At 36.7% G+C, this 23,228-nt stretch overlaps 1 protein-coding gene across 1 annotated transcript; it reads right to left on the bottom strand.

Annotated features, from left to right (window-relative positions):
* Nucleotides 1-20,482: 20,482 nt before the first annotated feature.
* Nucleotides 20,483-22,794, bottom strand: fam174c (family with sequence similarity 174 member C). Its single transcript, XM_067430997.1, has 2 exons — nt 22,373-22,794; nt 20,483-20,615 (listed from the first exon to the last, which is right to left on the bottom strand). Exons 1-2 carry the CDS (start codon nt 22,645-22,647, stop codon nt 20,483-20,485), a joined length of 408 nt encoding a protein of 135 aa, XP_067287098.1. The 5' UTR covers nt 22,648-22,794.
* Between the last annotated feature and the right edge of the window lie 434 nt (nt 22,795-23,228).

Below are 23,228 nucleotides of genomic sequence, written 5' to 3' on the forward strand. Positions count from 1 at the left end.
TTGTAGAGGGAGCCAGGTTGATGCCAACTTCTGTGTAATTCCCACAGCAGTCTGTTATTTTGCTGTAATTCAAATGTATTATTTTTCAAACTCAATCTGAGTAAAATATTTGGGGTAAAATATCCATATCAGTTACTCTTAACCTTTTCAGTTACAGATGCTTTAAATACAAATCCATAACCACCATAGACACTGATGTGATAACTACCACCCAATAATTAGATATGGCCACATGATCTTAACCTTTTTATGTAAAATAAAACACAATTTGTAAAGGCTAATTGACTTTAAAAAGATTTTTCAAAATGATATGTGTTAAATGATGGTAAAATAATAATAAAAACATTCATAAATCACAGGAGTCTTGTGACTCCCTGATAAATTCCCCAGCAACTTTTAAATTGGACTCTCAAAGTTGCCTTACCTCTATAAACATAAAAGTTTATGTTTTTATTGTAAACTCTGCATAAAAAGTGCAGCAAGCAATAATCTCTCAGCAAATAAGACTCAGTGGCCTATTTATACCTGTTATGACTCTAAAAAGATCTTCAAAAAAAAAAAAAAAAACAACAGCAGATTTTCATGCTGCCTTCTACAAGCCCAAATGACTTTTTCATGAGCCTAATAGGAAATTATGGGTTATTATATTCTGCCGCTTGACACCCTGATTATAAAATAGTGCAACACAAAGAACTGTAGGAGAGTGGGAGAGGAAAAAATGAGCCGGGAAGAATGTACCACTTTATTTTGAAAAGAATCACATTCTCTAATTCATTACTCTCCCAAGAAGCAATATACACCTCATTACACTAAAATGAACGGAAAAAATAATTTTCCCGCCTTACATTTGCTCATGACTGCGACCTAATCCTCAGGGCCTCGGGGTAACCTACACTACTCCCCCAACATCCACCCCCTGAAAAATCTCATCAGCCCTCATTTGCCTCTAATTCAGCTATCTGTTCAAGTTTAACCATCCATCTGCCCCTCTCAGCCGACAGTGGATAGGACTATAGTGAAATGTATACCATGTTTTACGAGATTTACAGCAACTACATTCATCACTAAGAAAGAAGTCTCAAGAGTTTCTTGAGTGTTCAAACATTAAGATAAAGACTGTTAACTAGAAAACAATTATGCGCCGAACAGCCCTTAAGAGCATCAATTCTCTACTTTTAAACATCACAAAAGTGCCTTTTCCCCATAAATTATGAAGTAACAACAGTCTCTGAAGTCCTGCAGGCCTTGCTGGAACAAATCATTATGTTAACACGTTAAAACAAAAGATATATGGCCATGCTGCTCCAAAAGAAGACTTTTTGGAACTGTTTTTTGGCACAGTTGTGAAATTCTCCACATTTACTAGCAGTCCAGCAAGAGATGACAGATTCATTGGCTTTCTGATGACTGATGGAGAACTTTTGTTATATATTAGTGTTTTGTTTTGTTTTTGTTCTTTATAGTTACCAAGGCTTTTGGATTTTAAAGTTGTGATTTTAAGGATTGTTCTGGCACTGTTTTCAAATGCAAATAATGAAAGAAAGAATGTGAGAGATAAGTTGATCACGTCAAAGCAATGGCAGTAGCAATGTCACAAGCAGAATTAATAATATTTGCCTTTTTATTTTACATATCTTTTTATTTTTTAGACAATTGAATTTGTTTTATTTAATTGCATACACTCGCAGAAAAAAGGTACATTGGTGTCAATGGGGCAGTACCCTAAGGTACAAAAGTAAAAAGGTACATCTTTGTACCTTACTAACCCCTAAATGGTACATATTAATACCTTAAAAGGTACATATCAGTACTTTAAAAGTGCATATTAGTACCTTAAAGCTACATAGTAGTACCTTTAAGGTACATATTAGTACCTTTTCAGTTTTGTACCTTAGGGTACCACCCCAGTGATAGCACTGTACCTTTTTTTCTGACAGTGTATGATAAGCATGGTGCTTGTTTTGTTAGCTTTATATTTTATTTTTAGTTTAATCCCTTAAGGCTTAAGCCCTGAAGGAATTTTTAGAGTTGTTGATATACAATATATTGCCAAAAGTATAACAGTACTTGCCTGACTGCATTGTGCCAAGTGTAAAGTTTGGTGAAGGGGGGGGGGTTATGGTGTGGGGTTGTTTTTCAGGGGTTGGGCTTGGCCCCTTAGTTCCAATGAAAGGAACTCTTGATGCTTCAGAATACCAAGACGTTTTGGACAATTTCATGCTCCAAACTATGTAGAAACTGTTTGGGGATGGCCCCTTCCTGTTCCAACAAGACTGCCTACCAGTGCACAAAGCAAGGTCCATAAAGACGTGGATTAGCGAGTATGGTGTGGAGGAACTTGACTGTCCTGCAGAGTCCTGAGCTCAACCCGATAGAACACCTTTTGGATGAATTAGAGTGGAGACTGCGAGCCAGGCCTTCTCGCCCAAAATCAGTGTCTGATCTCACAAATGCGCTTCAAGAAGAATGGTCAGACATTTCCATAAACACATTCCTAAACATGTTTAAAAAGTGTGGGGAGTTGTCCCGATTTTGAAAAAATTGTATAGGATGTTCCCTTTTGTCAAATCATACACAACCACATCACATCTATGAGTTTGATTATGCTGTAAGTGGCTGCAGCCATACAACATGTGCATAGTACACTGTCACACGCACACACACTTTCTCTCTCTCTCTCTCTTTGGTTGTTTCTGTTGAAAGGAATGGCTGCTATTCTCTGCTTTCCAACAAATAATTTGCACACAAATCATTTTTTCTTTTTTTTTTCCTATCCGAAGCTATAGCTGCAACAGTGAAAGCTCCAGCTCTGTTTATCACAAAAACCCACGCGATTGCATAGTCGCACACTGTACATGCTGTTCTGACGTGATTATCAAGTTAACTGACTCGTACCGTGTGCAATATATCAGAACCTCCCAAGTGTCCGAACTTGCACAGTGTATGCCTGCCTAAGAGACAGGATTTATTCTTATTCTCATACGGTACTCTGCAAAAGTCTTTTGACTCGGATCAATATAGTTCAGTAGAGTTCTCAATTTGTGCAGTTTCTATTGTCAAGAGTTGTGAATGGTCCCCTAATTCCGGACCGTATCATGTTTTTTTTCCTGAGCCGCTTTCTTTTTTGCGCAAAAATTACGTTGATCGCTACACCATGCCTAATATAAGTGTATTATTGCCAGTGGAATCGCAACCCAGATCAGGGTTTACAGTCCCAAATTGTCTGTAATGTACTGACCTGATCTATCCGCACTGTTCGAAGGAAACGAGCCATTGGGCATGCTATATTTTCAACCACCAACAATGATTTTAAGCCAGTTATTTAGATATTTTGCTGTAGTGTGATTTTATTTTAACTTCCAAAGATTCCTTTTGCTATTTATTGTAATAATAATAATAATAATAATAATAATAATAATAATAATAATAATAATAATAATAATAATAATTCATTACATTTATATAGCGCTTTTCTAGGCACTCAAAGCGCTTTACATAGAGGGGGGAATCTCCTCAACCTCCACCAATGTGCAGCACCCACCTGGATGATGCGACGGCAGCCATATTGCGCCAGAACGCTCACCACACACCAGCTGATTGGTGGAGAGGAGACCGAGTGATGAAGCCAATCAGGATATGGGGATTATTAGGAGACCATGATGGACAGAGGCCAGTGGGCAAATTTGGCCAGGATGCAGTTACACCCCTACTCTTTATCGAAGGACATCCTGGGATTTTTAATGACCACAGAGAGTCAGGACCTCGGTTTAACGTCTCATCCGAAGGACGGTGCTCATTGACAGTATAGTGTCCCCATCACTATACTGGGGCATTAGGACCCACACAGACCACAGGGTGAGCACCCCCTGCTGGCCTCACTAACACCTCTACCAGCAGCAACCTAGTTTTCCCAGTTGGTCTCCCATCCAGGTACTGACCAGGCTCAGCCCTGCTTAGCTTCAGTGGGAAACCAGTCTTGGGCTACAGGGTGATATGGCAATTTATTGTAATAATCCAGTGAGATTTGTGTATGCACTAGGCAGTATGCTCCAAAGAGAGATCTGCTCTCACCATTAGTGAGTATGTCTGGGATTACATTTAGAAAAAAACTGAAAAAACTAAGTCAAACTAATTCCAGAAGAACTGTGGCAACGTCTCAAAGATGTTTAAAGAAATCTGGAGTAGTGGAATACTCATAAGTACCTATAATAGTGGATTACTCAGTAAAAAAAAAAAAAAAAAAACATCCATGATATTTAATATTTTGGCTTACATCAACTATTTATGTAAAAAAATATCAAATAAATCAAAACTTTGAGCCGGCGAAGATTCAAAAAGTTTGTTGATTTGACAGGGAATGACCCCTCTTATTTCAGCAGATGGCAGAGCTCGACATTAAGAACTGCTGCATGGCCTGGGGCCAGTGTACACACAGTGTTAACACAACTGCCACTTGCCCGATTGTGCATTGCGAAAGTTTACAATTTGCACGTTTTTAAGCCGAGCCAATTTAAATATTCAAGCACAAGAAGAGAACTCATGTAAAGGAATTTACGCTGGTAACACTTTACAATACAGGTGCACTAATATGCATTAATTCATGCTTAACTAATGCACAGATAATCATGAGTTAATGTATTACTAATGGTGAACTAACCCATTTATTAATGATTACTGCATCAGCAACTAATGAAGATTCTACGTGATTAATAGATTAAGTAATCATTAAATTGTTATTAGTTAATGTGTCATAATGTGTTAATTCCTTAATAACATATTATATTTTCTAATAATGCAAATTGATGCGTTAATTACCACAAGGGGTCAAAGCCATGCATTTCAACTTCCAGTTGTCTGCTTTAATTAATCATTAGCTAATGATTTATAAAGGTGTCATTATGTTATGACTTTACTTCTTGGGGCAAATGACTATTATTCAAAATTAATCAATAAGCTGAATTACATCTTACTTAATCAATTGGTTAATAGTCCTGTGCTCCAACAAGTAAAGTCATAACATAATGACACCTTTATAAATCATTAGCTAAGGATTAATTAAAGCAGACAACTGGAAGTTGAAATGCATGGCTTTGACTTGTTGTGGTAATTAACATGTAATTACCACAACAAGTCAACACAGATCAAGTTACTGCCAGTTTTCACCACAGATTTACATCATAGACTCTAAAAAAAGATGGATGACACCTCTTCACTAGCTTCTATTGTAGAAAAGTGAAGCCACCAATGTCAGATCTAGCGCTGATTTGGGACCTGGGTCTGCGCAGTAGAGAACAAGAAGTAGATATCAAAACCCCGCCCACACTCCCCCAGTATACAGTTTACTGTAGAACAACTCATTATGTCAGTGTGAAATAAACAGTTATGGAAATGTAGAAATTAAATCTCAAACTCTAATCTCCTCCAGAAAATCCAGAATCCATCACAGCTGTCACACCCCTGTTTAATAACATCAAATAACTACCTAAAAATAAACTTATTTAAAAATAATAATAATGCTTGAACTTACATTAGCTTAAAAATACCTAAAATAAAATTATTTGAAGTGTAATTGAATTGTTCAGTTTGTTTCGCATCCCATTATACATGGAGGGGACGAGGTTTATGAGCTATACTGGGACCAGCCACCAGGGGGCAATCAAGACACTTTGGCTTCACTTTTCAGGATGTGTGCCGCATGCTTGATTTACAATGGCAGGCTTGACTTACATTTACAATTGTGAGACTCTGTAGAGCTGGAGAGGGCAGAGCTGGAGAGGGCAGGTGTCAGTGTTGCGTGCAGGCAGGAAGACGAAGACAGGTGAATACATTTCTGAATGTTTAATAACAGGTAATCCAAGAACACAATATATCATTGATATTAATATTGAGTTTATAGCGAGGTCTTGGGTGAATATTTTGGCTTTTGCTGACGGGCCGCAGCTGATATAATATATATAAGCTGTAAAATCACACTTGATTGTGAAAAAGAGAAGGGTCACAAACTTTACAGTCCACCATTTCCCACTGTCTAACCTGTGCGAATACATGATACTGCATAGCTTTTGTTCCGGAATCCATGAGAAACAGCAGCAGTCAATAGAGCCACAGAATAAAAGCAAATCTTCAATCACCTGCTTGAATTGTATTGTTGAATCTCTACTTCCTCTGAAGTGTCCGTCAACCTTATAGTGAACATGGTCCAATAGATGTGTGTGCAGAGGGAACGAGAGTGTGTGTGTGTGTGTGGGTGTTGGGGGGTGTTTAGTGAAGGATTATGCAAATGAAGTTTGAGAGAGAAAAAAATCCTGTCCAAAACTGACTCGGGCGGAACGCTTGCTCAGGCGGGGTGCTTGACTAGCATGTGTGACCGAGCCGCCAATGCCCACGCCTTCCCACAATCCAGCTTTGTTCACTGGGATGTCACCGTGAGGGCCTGTGGAGAGGAGGAAGAGCTAAAAAAGAAAAGAGAAGGAACAAAGCGTGGTAGATAACTAAGGAAAGATACTGGTCCATCTTTCCATCTCATTTCTATCATATTTACTGCAGCATAAAGTACACCCTCAACAGTTTGACTTACGATAGAGAACAGTGTCATGATTTCCTTTCCATTAACTTCTAAAGTTTACAATAAACTGGTGAAGCTACAATCCAACAATCAGAGGCAATTATTCAAAGGTCAATTGGTCAATTATCTAACCCCTCCGGGGGGAACATGTTTTATTTTTTTTCACAGCCTAAACCGTAGACTAGTGTTTAGAGTAGCATACTAATATACCGTTATTTTTATGAATAATAGTGGTCAGCTTAGAATGCATACTTCTAAATTGAAGATCATTATTATTGATGCAGTGTTTTTTTCTTCTTCTCCTTACTGCATTACGTTTAAAGTGCTCACATTATGCTATTTTAAATACTTTAAAAAAAAGGTCTTACTCTAAACCCTAAAAAAATTGGTTTCAGAAGGAGAAACATTAATTAAACAAATTAGTTCAGTTAAAGGTCCCGTTCTTCGCGTGTTTTCGAAGCTTTGATTATGTTTACAGTGTGCAATATAACATGAGTTCATGTTTCGCGTGTAAAAAAACACAGTATTTTTCACACAATTTACTTATCTGTACAGTGCTGTTTCCTCTGTCCTAAAAACGACCTGATGATTTCCTTCTTCTATGAAGTCCCTCCTTCAGAAACACATAACGAGTTCTGATTGGGCCAGCTCTTCCCGTGTTGTGATTGGACAGCAGCTTAGCACACTTTGCCCGGAAAGGCCCCGCCTCTTACCATAACGGGGAGATGCAAGTGCTGAATGCGTGCTCTTCTCCACGTGGGAGAGCAACAAGACCATGCCCTGTGTTCTTGTGGGCGGAGGGTTAGTCAACAAACGGTTCTAGTGACGTCATTACATCCCTGCACTTCCTGCTGTAGTCCAAACCAGCCGTTCGCTGAAGGCTTTGAAAGGGAACTTCTGTTAAATAAAATATCTCGCTTGGTATTGAACTTTGAGCTTTATAATTTTACAGGTATTATTTATGCTCTAACAGCAACATTTCAAACTAACTAAAGTTTGAAAGATGAAGAACGGGACCTTTAAATATCACTGTCACTCAGTAGGATTCAGATTACAAATGACTCGTATAGCTGGTTCAGAGTTGGTTCTTTCTTTTGGAAACTTTTAGATAACTTTTTTTTATTGTGCACTTTTTGTTTTGTATTTTTGAATGTCATTATTTAATTATTTTACCCAGAGAAATATTTTGGATTTTTAATGTCAACAGACATTACACAACTCAGTGCTTCACGTAGTTGATTAATCAAAACCAAATGTATCATTATCGTTTTAAATTGATCAAAAATTGTCAGATAACTATCGTGGCTGCTACATTATATCTATATACATATATTAGCAAAAGTTTTGGGATGCCTGCCTTTACATGCACATGAAATTTAATGAGATCTCATTCTTAATACGTGGGGTTTATATGGAGTTGGCCCACCCTTTCCAGCTATAACAGCTTTCCACAAGGTTGCTGGAAGGCTTTCCACAAGGTTGTGTTCATGTGGATTTTTGATCATTCTTCTAGAAGCGCATTTGTGAGGTCAGGCACTGAAGTTGGACGAGAAGGCCTGGCTAGTAGTCTCCGATCTAATTAATCTCAAAGGTGTTCTATCAGGTTGAGGTCAAGACTCAACAAAAAACTCACTCATCCATGTCTTTGTGGACTTTGCTTTGTACCAGGGTTGCCAACTTTTAAGTTCAGGTTGGAGTGAGATTTTTTGGGGGCCGGGGGCCGGGGGGGGGGGGGGGGGGATTGGGGGGGGATGCTTTTGATCTTCATTCAGTATCAGTTTATATCTAGTATATATACTGTACATAATAATATGTTTGTTTTGGCACTAGTTTAAAGATTTCTTGGGTCAAATTATATGTGCCATTCCTTAATATTCACTTGTGACTGCTTATATAAGTATCATTATTCATTAAAAAGATTAGGATGCAAGTTATTTAAGTTTTGAAATTTCACATTTAAAGAAATCTAGTGTTTGATCATCATATCTAAATATTTATTAGAATGCAAAGACTGCAATATATTTTTGAGCAACTAGATTAGATACATGTATATTTATTAAAGAGCCATAAGGCACCTAATGGCATTACAAATAAACATTAATATTTTTTAGCCGCAAAATTTGCCTCTTTGAATTGGAATTCTCTATTTTAATATTAATTACTACACTAATTGTAATATAAATTTTAGAAGAAATACAAATATTAGAAGAAAAATATTTTAAGTGGTCATTTATTGAAAATAATTGTTGCACAAATAGTATTTAGTACCAAAAGATCTCCTCAAAATATTCAATAAATATAATTTAATGAGTATGAGTGTGACCTATTAGTAAGGAATACCTGAGGGCTAAATACAAGAATAACATTAATGTTAACAATGTTGAATCTCTATCACTCTCCATAATAAAACGATCCTGTAAATATGGCTGACTTAATAATCAATAAACACTAACACTATGCTGTACTGTTTACCAAAACTTGCAGCAAACATCTATATGGTGAAACTGTTGTGTATCCGCTTAAGCCATTTAAATTCATTGGCAGAGCGCTAGAAGTATTGAGCGCTCATGGGCCACGTGACCAGCGCGCACCGCAGGGAGACGAGAGCCTGCAACTCCACTTTTCAACGCTGGCTTTAACATTATGCCACATTAGCGCCAAAACGCTATTTATTGTTTGAATTTCATTAAAACACATTAAAAAAATTAAAGCTTATAGCTTTGTTTAATATCAAAAGCAGGTTTGGCAATTTGGCGTGAGATTGAGTTGGGCGGAGTGAGAGCGTGAGACAGAGCCTGAAAGCGTGAGAATCACGCCAGATGCGTGAGAGTTGGCAACCCTGTTTGTACACTGGTGCGCAGTCATGTTGGAACAGAAAGGGACCATCCCCAAACTATTCCTACAAAGTTGGGAGCATGAAATTGTCCAAAATGTCTTGGTATGCTGAAGCATTAAGAGATCCTTTCACTGGAACTAAGGGCCCAATCCCTGAAAAACAACCCACACTATAATCCCCCTTCACTAAACTTTACACTTGGCACAATGCAATCAGGCCAGGACTGTTCTCAACCTAGACCTGTCCATTGGATTGCTGGAGAGAGAAGGGTGATTTGTCACTCTAGAGAACTCGTCTCCACTGCTCTAGAGTCCAGAGGCAGCATGTTATACACCACTGCATCCAATATGCTGACGCCGCTCTGTGTTTTTACATGGCCTACAACTTCATGGCTGAGTTGCTGCAGCTCCCATTTGCTTCCACTTTGTTATAATACCACCAACAGTTGACCGTAGAATATTTAGTAGTGAAGAAATTTCACGAATTGACTTTTTTCACAAATTGCACAGGTGGAAACCTATTACAGTATACCACACTTCAATTCAATGAGATCCTGAGAGCGAATCATTCTTTCACAAATGTTTATAGAAGCAGTCTGCCTAAGTGCTTGATGTTACAGCTTTGGCCATGGAAGTGATTGGAACAACTTTTAGCAACATAGAATATTTTTTGTTTTTGTTTGCGGTGACATGAAATAATAAAATAAAAAAATATATAAATATTTAATATATGTACTTTGAGTTTGTACTTACATGATACATATTACAATATTGCATAGGCTAGACTTTTTGTTTGTTTTTTGACAATAAAGAGGGATTGAAATTGCCCTATGTGGAATTGATGGTAGTTTTTATACATTTAAGTAGAAGCTGTCCCAAACTTGAGAACGGACAAGAGAAGAAGTTCCAATACGGACTTTTGAACTTTCTGGGTCAGGCCTCTTTGGTCAACAGGAGAGTGACCACAGACAGACTCACCATGAACACACCACAACCCTACCAGCAGAAACATTCTCAGCATCTCTCTGACCCACAGGTGAGAATGACAGATGCCGCTGGGCTCTTTAACTGATGTCAGTCAGCAGAAGAACACAATGCAAAAGCTACAGCTTCAGCTGAAAATTGTGTGAAACTTCCAGGGGGAATATTTTATGCTTGCTGTGCAGACAATGGACAAATGGCCGAGGAAAGCCAGAGTGACTCAGTGGGGAACCAGGAAAATCTCCACACCAGCCACCGGATTTCAGACAAAGAGGCACAAAAGGTAATTTTTTATCTGCCGAGCAGCATCTAAAAGGTATCAAGTGGGAGCTGCTTTTCACGGCTGAGAGCGCAGATGGAGTGCTGAATCAAGCTGGGATGATCATCAACAACACACCACTGCTCTTCTGCCTTTCAAACAGTCCAAGCATAGCTTTTCACTAAGTTGGATTTTCTCTTTTCTCTCTGTTTTTTTTTTACTGAATTAATCTCTCTTCTAGCATGCTTCTTAAAATTGGAATTCTATACAGAGCTTAGCTGCTATGTATCCAGTATTTCTTCCGTTTTTCCGTTGTTGCATTTTATCCAAATTCATGCTGTGGCGATCAATAGCATTTGTCATTTGTTCTCCTTGTTGGCTTGTCTCTCCACATTTTCAGGAGGTCAGTAAATTGGTCTCGTTTAGAGTCAACTGGAATCATCAAAAGCGAATCCCATCACAGGACAATGAACTGTTACAGCAGGAAAAATCTTTTGTTGTTCAAAGCTTGGAAAAAAACTTTTCACGACAGACCAAAAAAAATCATGAATGAAACACTTAAAGGAGTACTTTACCACTGGCAAAATTGGCTTTGTATAAAACATGTCTGCCTTTACAGTAGGTAGTTGGGACAGTTTTTGAAATCAGTGCTACCTGACCGGAGGAAACCAAGAAAAAGGCAATTCTCTTCCCTTTTGCCAAATAAGTCAGAAAACTTCAACACCCATAATGCACTGGGCATGTTGAAGGCCACTCTCACCAGTCTGCTATGGATATGCGTAACCAGAGACAAATACCTCCTTGCTTTAGTAGATTTAGTAAATACTTTAAATTAAAAATATATATATCATAGTTTAATTATAATAGTGTAGACTTGTATTGTTCCCAGTTGCAAGAATTCAAAGAGTAAATGTTACTTGGAGTGAGTTACTTTCGTTTTCCGGTGAATGATCCTGTTCTGTTAATAACCCTATGTCGATCCGTGGCCGTGGATAGAAATATAACAAGTATAATATTCTGCAGTTTTCACGTAAACCCTGAAATAAGTTAACATTGTTAATTTACATATATTCTGACATTGTAACAATAGATTGAAAATCGGTGAAGAATTTAATGAGATTTTTTTTTATTATGTTTTGACAATTTTACTGAAACAGGAAGTTTTGGAATATAGGTATAGTAGGTGTATGTATATATATATATATATATATATATATATATATATATATATATATATATATATATATATATATATATATATATATATATATATATATATATATATATATATATATATATATATATATATATATATATATATATATATATATATATATATATTTGAACAACCATAAAATGGTTAATCTCTTTAAAATAACCAGCAGGTTGCAGGAACAACCTTTGCTTGTGCCATTAGGGGGCGGGACATTTCTTATTCTAAAATCTCTGCAGTGAGGATGAGTCCTCACTATTTTTGCAGAAGAGACAGACTGTATTTTAAATTTTAAATGCATATCTGCTAAAAGTGAGTTTTATCAGCCTTTATTATTACACCATCAAATAGACGCTGCAAAACGTAAAGATTGTTTGGATTTTTATTTTATTTTTAATGTGATTGTTACAAAAAACATTTTTATTTATGCTGGATTTTTTCAATATTTTTTAAATATTAATGTTATTAAACATTATCAAAAAAAGTACTGTGCAGTACCAGTACAATTATTCATATTCTATTCATATACTATAGTATAAATGGTACTCCAAGGTAGGATGACTTCAAAAAATCCCATAGTGCTGACAGGTTAAATGTAAATTAAATTATGGTATTATGGAAATTATGGTATACCAATAAATTAGTGCTTTATGTTGTATTCAGAGTTTGATCAATCAAATCAAATGTTTTGTTTTTTTAGCTTTTAGACATGCTGAACCGAAGTTTCTATTCAAACTCAATACTTCATTGAGATTCTGAAATATGCAAGACTGTTGTTCACTAAACCGTGTTAATGTAAGCAGAAAATGACAACTCATCCACATGTTAATATAATATAATGATTATGTGTGTTTCGACCCCTTTTGACCTTGCTTGAAGAGCAATATTTCTGTGCTAATGGTTCATGGTCATATTCGGCTGAATTAGGGGAATATGAACCCTTTTCTGTTGTTTCAGCATAATTATCTTTATAATCTTAATCCTTTATGTCATTTAGCAGGTTAAATGGTTCATAAGGCAGGAATGAGGCAAAACTCAACTTGACAACAGCTGATCGTGTGTGTGTTTGTCCAGTATAAAAATCCTTATATATATGGAGAGTCCTGGTAAAATATGGAAACCCAACATATATGTATGACTCTCTCTCTCTCTCTCTCTCTCTCTCTCTCTCTCTCTCTCTCTCTCTCTCTCTCTCTCTCTCTCTCTCTCTCTGTGTGTATGTGTGTGTGGTGCTCTGTTATTAGATAGATAGATGGCGCCATCTGTTGACTGAAAATCAGATAAAGAAAGAAATGGAGTTGAGGAGAAAAGGATGTCTACCAAAACCACACAATTGGAATTAGAGTAATAAAAACTACAGAAATGACTATAAGTAGGCCTAATGGAAATGAAGCCCATCCATTGTTTTGGTCTTGGTTGAGCTGACGTGTAAAAGAAGTTCAAGCATTTTAAATTTCTGTTAACTATGTGCAACAAGAAATGTGTTATAGCCCACACAGACAGATGTTGTGCTAACTATGTTAAGAGTTTGGGAAATTTGATAAAGATATTGATAAAATTGTCCTAGCAATTGTAAAAGACTGTAATTTAGTACAGAGAGTGTTTAGTTACAAAGTACAATCTTTGGTGATAAAAAAAAAAATGAAATATACTTTTAATCCTAAAAGTATGAAAACTGTCATTTACAGACAACAAATTAACAAAGTTTACTTATGGTTTTCGCTGTCAGAATCAATACAGTTGGCTCGTTTGTCTTTCAACAAAAGTGTATTTACGATCTCTCCATTAGGCTACACGGTGCCTCCTTTACAAATGTATGCATTCTCCGCACGCAATGCATGACGCCATTAAAAATAAACCATCCAGTTGTTCCTGATGCTGGGACCTTACCTTCTGAAGTCTGTATAGATGCAAGAAAGCTTAAAAATTTAACTTTCACATATTTTAGATTCATTGCACACCAACTGAAATATTTCAGGTCTTTTATTGTTTTAATACTGATGATTTTGGCATACAGCTCATGAAAACCCAAAATTCCTATCTCAAAAAATTAGCATATTTCATCCGACCAATAAAAGAAAAGTGTTTTTAATACAAAAAAGTCAACCTTCAAATAATTATGTTCAGTTATGTACTCAATACTTGGTCGGGAATCCTTTTGTAGAAATTACTACTTCAATGCGGCGTGGCATGGAGGCTATCAGCCTGTGGCGCAGCTGAGGTGTTATGGAGGCCCAGCCCTTGATAAAACACAGTGGACCAACACCAGTAGCTGACGTGGCACTTCAGACCATCACTGACTGTGGGTACTTGACACTGGACTTCAGCTATTTTGGCATTTCCTTCTCCCCAGTCTTCGTACAGACCAAGCCTGCAGTCTCCCTCTCATTTACTGAAGCTTTCGCGCCTCGATCGCCCCCCGGTGACCGGTCCCAGTATAGCCGCCCCTCTGTGATTTCTAATGGACGCGAGGCAAACTAAATAATAAAATTACACTTCAAAAATATTCCCCCAAAGTTAGTTTATGTCACTGAAGGCAGTTATCATCACGATGATTTCATTTCAGGTGTTCGTTTTAAAATAAGTTTAGTTTGAGTTAGTTATTTGATGCTATAAAAACGGGGGGTGTGACGTCATGATTGACAGCTGAGACTGACGGCTTCTCTGAGTGAAGTTGTCACTGAGGCACTAACGGACTTTTTTCGAAATTTTTGGGAGCAGATTAGAGCTTTAGCTTTAATTTCTACATTTCCATAACTGTTTATTTCACACCAACATAATTAATTGTTCTGCATCTGCGAGAGAGTGGGCGGGCTTTTGATATCGCGGCTGTACTTCCTGCTCTACTTCCTGCGCTCTACTGCGCAACTCCCGTCCCGAAATCGCTACTGCGCAGACTCGGTCCCAAGATGTCCGCGCCGTGCAAGGCCGCCTGAAAGCTTCAAATATGGCAAGCAGAAACGGACGATGTCGAGTCGTCCATATTTTTTTACGGTCTATGGTACAGACTCTGGCACCTTGATTTCCGAATGACATGCAAAATTTAAGCAACAGTCCAGTGCTGCTTCTCTGTAGCCCAGGTCAGGCGCTTCTGCCGCTGTTTCTGGTTCAAAAGTGTCTTGACCTGGGGAATGCGGCACCTGTAGCCCATTTCCTGCACACGCCTGTGCACGGTGGCTCTGGATGTTTCAACTCCAGACTCAGTCCACTGTTTCCGCAGGTCCCCCAAGGTCTGGAATTGGTCCTTCTCCACAATCTTCCTCAGGGTCCGGTCACCTCTTCTCGTTGTGCAGCTTTTTTTGCCACACTTTTTCCTTCCCACAGATTTCCCACTGAGGTGCCTTGATACAACACTCTGGGAACAGCCTATTCGTTCAGAAATTTCTTTCTGTGTCTTACCCTCTCTCTTGAGGGTGTCAATGATGGCCTTCTGGACAGCAGTCGCGTCGGCAGTCTTACCCATGATTGCGGTTTTGAGGAATGAACCAGGCTGAGGGTTTTTAAAAGCCTCAGGAATCTTTTGCAGGTGTTTAGAGTTAGGCTAATTAGTTGATTCAGATGATTAGGTTAATAGCTCGTTTAGAGAACCTTTTCATGATATGCTAATTTTTTGAGATAGGAATTTTGGGTTTTCATGAGCTGTATGCCAAAATCATCAGTATTAAAACAATTAAAGACCTGAAATATTTCAGTTGGTGTGCAATGAATCTAAAATATATGAAAGTTTAATTTTTATCATTACATTATGGAAAATAATGAACTTTTATCACAATATGCTATTTTTTTATAGCATACGGGACCATAGCAAAAGGACCTGTAGTACGAGTGTGCAATCTCGTGGAATGTAGGCAATACGCCAAAACTCATTTTGGCGTGCATATGGTACGCGGTTTTTCGCGTGCATATGATACGCACTTTATGGCGTATTATACGTACGAACCCCTCACCCCACCACCCTAATCCTACCCAAGAGCGTGTCATACACTCTAAAAAAGGCTGGGTTAAAAACAACCCAAGTTAGGTTAAAAATGAACAAACCCAGAAACTGGGTTGTTTGAATGGGTCCATTCACTAGGTTCAAACAACCCAATATCTGGGTTTGTCCATATTCAACCCAACTTCGGTTGTTTTTAACCCGGCGTTTTTTAGAGTGTATGCATGCGAAAAACTGCGTACCATATGCACGCAAAAATGAGTTTTGGCGTATATATTCTATGAGATTTCACACTCTTTCACACGCATTACCATGAGATCATGTTGGAATTGCTGGTCAGAATTGCGTGATATAAAGTCAAATTGTGAGTTATAAAGTCAGAATTGTGAGTTATAGGGTGCTTTCACACCTGCCTCATTTAGTTCGGTTGAATTGCACTAGAGTTCGTTTTTCTCTTTGGTGCAGTTCGTTTGGTCAGGTGTGAAAGCAGCAATCACACTTGGGTGCGCACCAAAAGCGGACCAAACAAGGGTACCAAGACCTCCTTGAAAGAGGTGGTCTCGGTACGCTTTCAAACGAACTCTGGAGTGGTTCGTTTGTTGTGAGAAAGTGATCCGACCTCGAACAGAACCAACTGAAAAGTACTGATCATTTTTGGACTAAACCATCTGCCGTAGACAGCTGCGCTGACATTATGTGCATGACATTACGTGATAGATCGTTGGCAATATTAAGATTATAAACTCAACTCAAAGTGCGTGATTTAAAGTGTTATTGGGATCCAAATGAAGTGGTATAATTTCCACAAAGGGTTAAACAGAATAATCAAACGTGTAGTTAAACTATTATACAAATGGCCAAATAACCAATCGGCATTCTAATCTTAATTCGAGGTCCTGATAAAAGTAAATTGGAATTAAATTACTCTGCCCCACTGAAAAGACCAAACGGGAGTCAGAAGAACACTTGAAGAAACCTTCACCTGCTTATCGGAAGCCGTTGGGACAGTTGGTGGGCCTTACAAAATGTCAGAACTCTCAATTTTGACTTTAGGCCTATATCACACAATTCTGACTTGAATTCTGTAACTTGTAAATTGCATACTTTACATCACGTAATTCTGAGAATTGTAAGAAAAAAAGTCAGTTACCTGTTTTTTTTTTTTTTTTTTTTTGTGGTGGAAACAGCCTTCCATACTTTCGCACTATAAAAAAAAATTTAAAATAAAAACCTCAGACAACAGTATAAAAACAAAATAAAAAGCCAGTTCATGACACCTTTAATCAAAATCTGAAAAGTAATTTCCGGTATGGAAACAGTGTTCCTTCTAGGTTTGAAAATGCTTAAAGGGTTAGTTCACCCAAAAGTGAAAATTATGTCATTAATTACTTACCCTAATGTTGTTCTCACGCTCCTCTCTCACTACAGTGGTTCTACAATAATTTTATGAAGCGACTAGAGAAAATATGTAAAAAAAAAAATAAAAAAAAAAGACTTATATAGTGATGGGCCGATTTAAAAACAAAGTTTTGAACGGTTATAAATCAGCGTATTGATTCATGGTACGGATGATTCGGACCATTCGAATCTTTGTTTTGAAATCTTGTGATGATACATTAATGTCTTAAAACACAAATGATCAGTTTGTGTGAGAAACTGAATTGTATTTATGTAATTTTTTACTTCAAATACAACACTATGTGCATCATCCATCCCACGCCATCACTGCCTGCAAGTGAGGTCAAATTACACAATATGGCGTAGAGATATGCACAAGAGATCACTTCCGCCGTTTGTATCCCATTGAGATACGCCGTATCTTACATTTACATTTATGTTTTTGGCAGACGCTTTTATCCAAAGCGACATTGCATTCAAGGTACACATTTTACATTTTGACAATTCTTTACCTCACTTGTCGGAAGTTATGGTGCGGTCGCGGCTTTTGTATTCTTTTTGAGGTAAAAATTATATAAATACTGTTCGGTTTCTCACAAAAACCGATCGTTCCATGTCTTAAGACATCAATGTAACGCCACGAGCCTCAGGGTTTAATATGGATTCATATGTCTGTGTTTTTTACTCTCATAGTGGCTTTTATAGAAAACACCCCATTGGCATGCATTATATGAGTAACGGGAGTTAAAAATCTTCATTTGTGTTCTACTGAAGAAACAAAGACATCTTGGATGCACTAGGGGTAAGCAGATAAACATCACATTTTCATTTTTGAGTGAACTATCCCTTTAAGTCTGCTATGAGCGATAGATGGAGAGCAGGAAGCAGAAGTAAAACCCTGCCCTCTATTCCATATTCCGTTTCACTTGAAAATACACAGCACTGAAGACAACTCACTTGCTACTTCCGGTTCACTGGGACTTTTCACCCGACCTATTCTAAACCCTACCCACAGTGACATGGGCAAATCGGGTAACACCATTGAAAACGTCCTTCTGTAACGGTAATGTGGTACCACCCATTACTAACCTGCAGAGACCTTTACTTGGCCACAGTGTTGACATCATCCCTTCCTTAGTAAAAGTTGCTCTCTCCAGCTTTGTGAATCGGTTTTAAGAGAAAACTCATAACTAAGAACTTTACTACCATATAGGAGAACTCTTAGTGGTGAGATAAAATGTTTGGTGAATAGTTTGAAAAGTTTTAAAGGGGTTGTGCACAGATTATATTTAAAACTTCTATTTTAATCTTGCTACTTATGTTAGCAAGATTTTTACATCAAAAAAAAAAAAAAACATAGAAGTAATTTTCTCCTGTTTTTGACCCTCTCTCAAACACTATTTTGATAGATATGTCAAGCAAACAACCCACTGCTAGGTATTAGGAGTCATTTTGCATATTAAAATCCTTCTGAACATCTCCGCGCTTACATGCATACTTTTTTTTTAAATTTCAACAAGTTTTCTGAAGAAGAAAAATGAGAACCAGTGGAATTCAGCCATAAATGTTTGAGCCAGCTTCTGATTCGGAATCACAAATCGATACGCAAAGCACCTCAAATAGGCCTATCGCAGTCTGCAACAGTATGTTAATGAATCAGATCCACCAATGTCCAAAATGCACCATTTTTGGAGTTTATGATGAAGATTCAACCATATTATTGATTTGACTGAATTGAGCTGGACGATGAAATCGCTGTTTTCTGCAGAACTGCTTAATAGAATAACTATAAACATTAACTAATTTAATTGATGATATTTAACGGAAGAGAATCAACAGACTCTAATAAAAACATGTTTTTATATAAAAGCCAAAGTAAATCAAAAACTTGCAAATAGAGAAAATATAGAACAGATTTTAATTACAAAAAGGCCCAAAACACATCCAATCAAATGCAATTACAAAAAGGGGATGAATGAAAAGGCACCCTTCAGGAATCATTAGAATTATGTACATTAAATATTGATACAGTGATTCATGCATTTCAATTTGACAGTTTGGACAGCCTTGATAAGTCAGTACATTTATAACCATGCCATCAACGCCTGCATATACACCCTTAAAATGTCCAGTAGGTCATTTGAGAATGCTGTGGTTTGATCCATATACCTATAGACAAGCCGGTTTGCTGTTTCGATAGCACAGTCATTTGTCATCTTTACATATTTGCATAACTGTGTGGGTGTTATTTGGGGGAAAACACACTCCGGAATGCCTTTGGACGCAGAACTGGGCATAAAGCACATCTACGTTTGGAACCAAAACATTGTGGAAATGTTTAGTCCCTAAAAATATAACTCATTTTATTTATCAAACACACCTTGTAACGGTACAATGATAAAGTGGCGAGGGTGTTGTCATGGCATAAAATATCATGACTGGCTGTTTAGCTGTTTTAGTTTCTAAACCCTAAAAGTCAAAGTGCATCTCTTACATATGCTGGTATTTTGGCAAATCCATACACGTGAAATCTATGAATTGAAGACATTTCAGAATTTACATCTGAAATGAATACCCAGTATAGTCCCAGTGTAGAAAGGAAGGAAGAAAGGAAGGAAAGACATTTTTTTTTCTTTGAAAGAAAACATTAAAAAAAAACAGAATATCTAACATTATGATGGTACTCAAAAATTCAGTCCAAACAATATTCTCATAAATTAGCAAACAGTTAGACAGACTGTCAGTGTTTGTAAACGGAAAATGAGGGGAAGATTTTTTACAATATTAATTAACACGCATTGACTCAGTCAACAGATTCAAACCCCTACAAAATTATACACAAGTAACTTTGGCACAAAACAGTTCTGTAGAAGAAAGAAAGAAAAGCAGAAAAAAAGTATGACCTTCCAAGAAGATCTATTTGGTCATATCAGTCCAAAATGTAGCAATTTAGTTTAAAGCTACATCTTCCACTTAATTCTTGGAACAAAAGCATCCAAGCATCGTGACTAGGTCCTCTCATGGTTGTTGAAACTGACAACAAAATAATCCAGCAACCATTTTGGTGGAGATAATGGGATTGTCTTCATTACATTCTTTTTCTGGCAGTGTCAAACGTCCCCAGAGATTCATCTGTTAAAAGAAGCAGGACAGAAAAGCTGTTAAAAAGCAGGTCAGACAAGAAAATATCTGAAATATGGATTTCCAACATCACAGTCCAAAGTCTAAAGTTGAGCAGAGACTGAGTGATGCTTATGTCAATATTTGAGGGAGCTGGTAGAATAATTGAGTGTTTGACTACCTTCTCAAAGATTTGGCCTCATAAACAGTGTTATCGTCCTCATCGCTTTCCAGGTGGGCCATCTCCATTGTGTCGTCATAGTTTGAAATAAGCCCGTATTTCTTCCTCTGAACACCTTTTTTTTTCAGACTTGAACAAGAGCACAAAGAACCATTAAAGAACCATTAAATAACTCTCTCGATTATATATATATATATATATATATATATATATATATATATATATATATATATATATATATATATATATATATATATATATATATATATCCGTTCAAAAGTTTGGGATCGGTAAGCTTTTTTGATGTTTTTAAAAGAAAACTCTTCTGCTCAACAAGGCTACATTTATTTGATACAAAATACAATAAAAGCATAATATCGTGAAATATTATTACAATTTAAAAACTGTTATCTATTAGAATATATTTTAAAATGTTATTCCTGTGATTCAAAGCAGAATTTATCACCATCACTACTCCAGCCTTCAGTGTCACATGATCCTTCAGAAATCATTCTTATATGATGATTTGTACTCAAGAAGAATTTATGATTATGTTGATTTTTTTTTTTTTTTTTTTCAGGATTCTTTGATGAATGAAAAGTTCAAATGAACAGCACTGATTTGAAATATAATCTTTTCTAACCGCATAACTGTCTTTACTGTCAATTTTTTTACTTTATCAATTTAATGCATCCTTGCTGAATAAACAATATCTTTCCAAACTTTTGAACAGTAGTGCGTGTTCCAAAACATTTCAGAACAATTAATGTATTTTTTTTTTACTTTCTAATCATCTAAGAATACACATTTTTGTTTTCACCCTTAATAATAATGTTTCTTGAGTATCAAATCATCATATTAGAATGACTTCTGAAGGCTCTAGTGATGCTTAAAATTCAGCTTTGATCACAGGAATAAATTACATTTTTATAACATATTCAAATAGAAAATTATTTATATAACATTTTAATAATATTTCACAATATTACTGCCTTGTTTGTATTTTTAATCTAATGAATGCAGCCTTGGTAAGCATAAGAGACTTCTTTTAAAAACATTCCCAAAACTTTTCCCAAACTTTTGAACGGAAATGTATATTTGAGGTACGCTATATATTTTTTTTTGTTCAAAATTAAAATAATACATCATTATTACATCATCAATACTTCTTCCAAAACGCCTTTCTTCTCTTACTTTGATTCACTTTGGTAAGCCGATTATATTTTAGGCCAGGTGGGATGATTTACTCCTACATACATCACACTAGTTATATCAGTAAATAGAGAAAAGTACTTCAGGCTACTTTGACACGTATGGTGTGGTAGTGCCATAAGTTATTTGTTATAACAAGTGAGAAAGGTCAACATGGAGCACAGTAAATCAGACTAAATCACATATAAAATAAAATAAAAATAAAAAACAACAAATGCTAAACAGAGAAGAGAGTGCTGGCAAAATGAGAATGTAACAGACCTTGTAATAAAACGAGAATCAACATTGGCGTGGCTTTTTGGAGATGGTGAATATGGGGTAGATTTTAACAAGATTCGCTTGGAATCTTCTTGTAAGCGTACATCATTAACGATATTTCTCAAACATCCCTTTTATTTGTGTAAAACCATTTTAAATTAGGAATATCGTGTTAAAAAAGGAGTTCAGGTATTTGCGCTTATCTGTTTCCACTAAATCCAAACTTTAAAAAACAAAACAAAAAAACTATATTTAGCCAAGTTAATCTTGAGTCTCGAATTTAAATAAATAACAGAATGCAAATTTTATTACAATGAAAACATCTAAGTTAGTATATACAGTATGTCGACTGAACATACTGTCTTGATGGGGGTATTTTAATGCAATGCCTCATATGACATTTCCAGATTACTTACCGGACAGCTCTCACTAAGAAATACAGAACTCCGATGGCCGTGATCCCGATAAGAACATATAATGCCCGATTAATCATCGCGCCATTCAGATCGAATCCCATTTTGGTGTTAGTGGTTATGTTTTTCTCAGACCCTCCGGTACTGATGCTGGAAGTGTTCTTGGGTAACGTTACTGGTTGTTTAGTGGTACTGTGATCATGTCCATCGCTCGTGTCACCGGCGTAAGAAACAATCCAAAAAGTCAAAAGCAGAGGCAAATGTATTAAATATTTCATAGTAGCTCGAGTTCGTGGTTTTTAAAGGCAAGAGAAAATCCACAGACAAATATGAAGTTCGACTGAGTTCAGTTCCTCTTCCTGATTGAAGACGTGACGACAGCACATGTAGTGTTACGGTAAATCGCGTCCTAAGGGGAATCGACAACGAGACTGGGTTCCTTTCTTAGAAACCATTAAAACGTTTGTTTTACCACAGGGTTAAAACACTGATCTTTATAGTGAATTATATAGATCAGTGAGTTAAAATCATTTATAATGTTGTATTTTGCTGGAGACTGTGGTTATTGTGACAATGTTTGTTTCCTGAATCATCCGCAAATACGTCGATCCACGAGTCTGTGCATAACGCTACGCGAGGCGTTTTAGCAAGGGGCGTAGTATCATTTAAAGGAATAGTTCACCCAAAAATGAAAATTCTGTCATTATTTAGTCACTCTCAAGTTGTCTCAACCTGTATAAATGTCTTTGTTCTGTTTAACACACACACACACACACACACAAATTCATACAGGCTTGGAACAACTTGAGGGTGAGTAAATGGCAGAATTTTCTTTTTTGGGTGAACTATACTTTTTTTA

Source organism: Pseudorasbora parva, chromosome 22, assembly GCF_024679245.1.
Source record: "Pseudorasbora parva isolate DD20220531a chromosome 22, ASM2467924v1, whole genome shotgun sequence".
Taxonomy (NCBI): domain Eukaryota; kingdom Metazoa; phylum Chordata; class Actinopteri; order Cypriniformes; family Gobionidae; genus Pseudorasbora; species Pseudorasbora parva.

Excerpts from the sequence above, each read along its gene's own strand:
- fam174c (XM_067430997.1), bottom strand. The coding sequence starts at position 22,647 with ATGAAATATTTAATACATTTGCCTCTGCTTTTGACTTTTTGGATTGTT. Across the intron at positions 20,616-22,372 it reads TTCTTAGTGAGAGCTGTCCG|TCTGAAAAAAAAAGGTGTTC; the intron begins GTAAGTAATCTG and ends CTCTTGTTCAAG.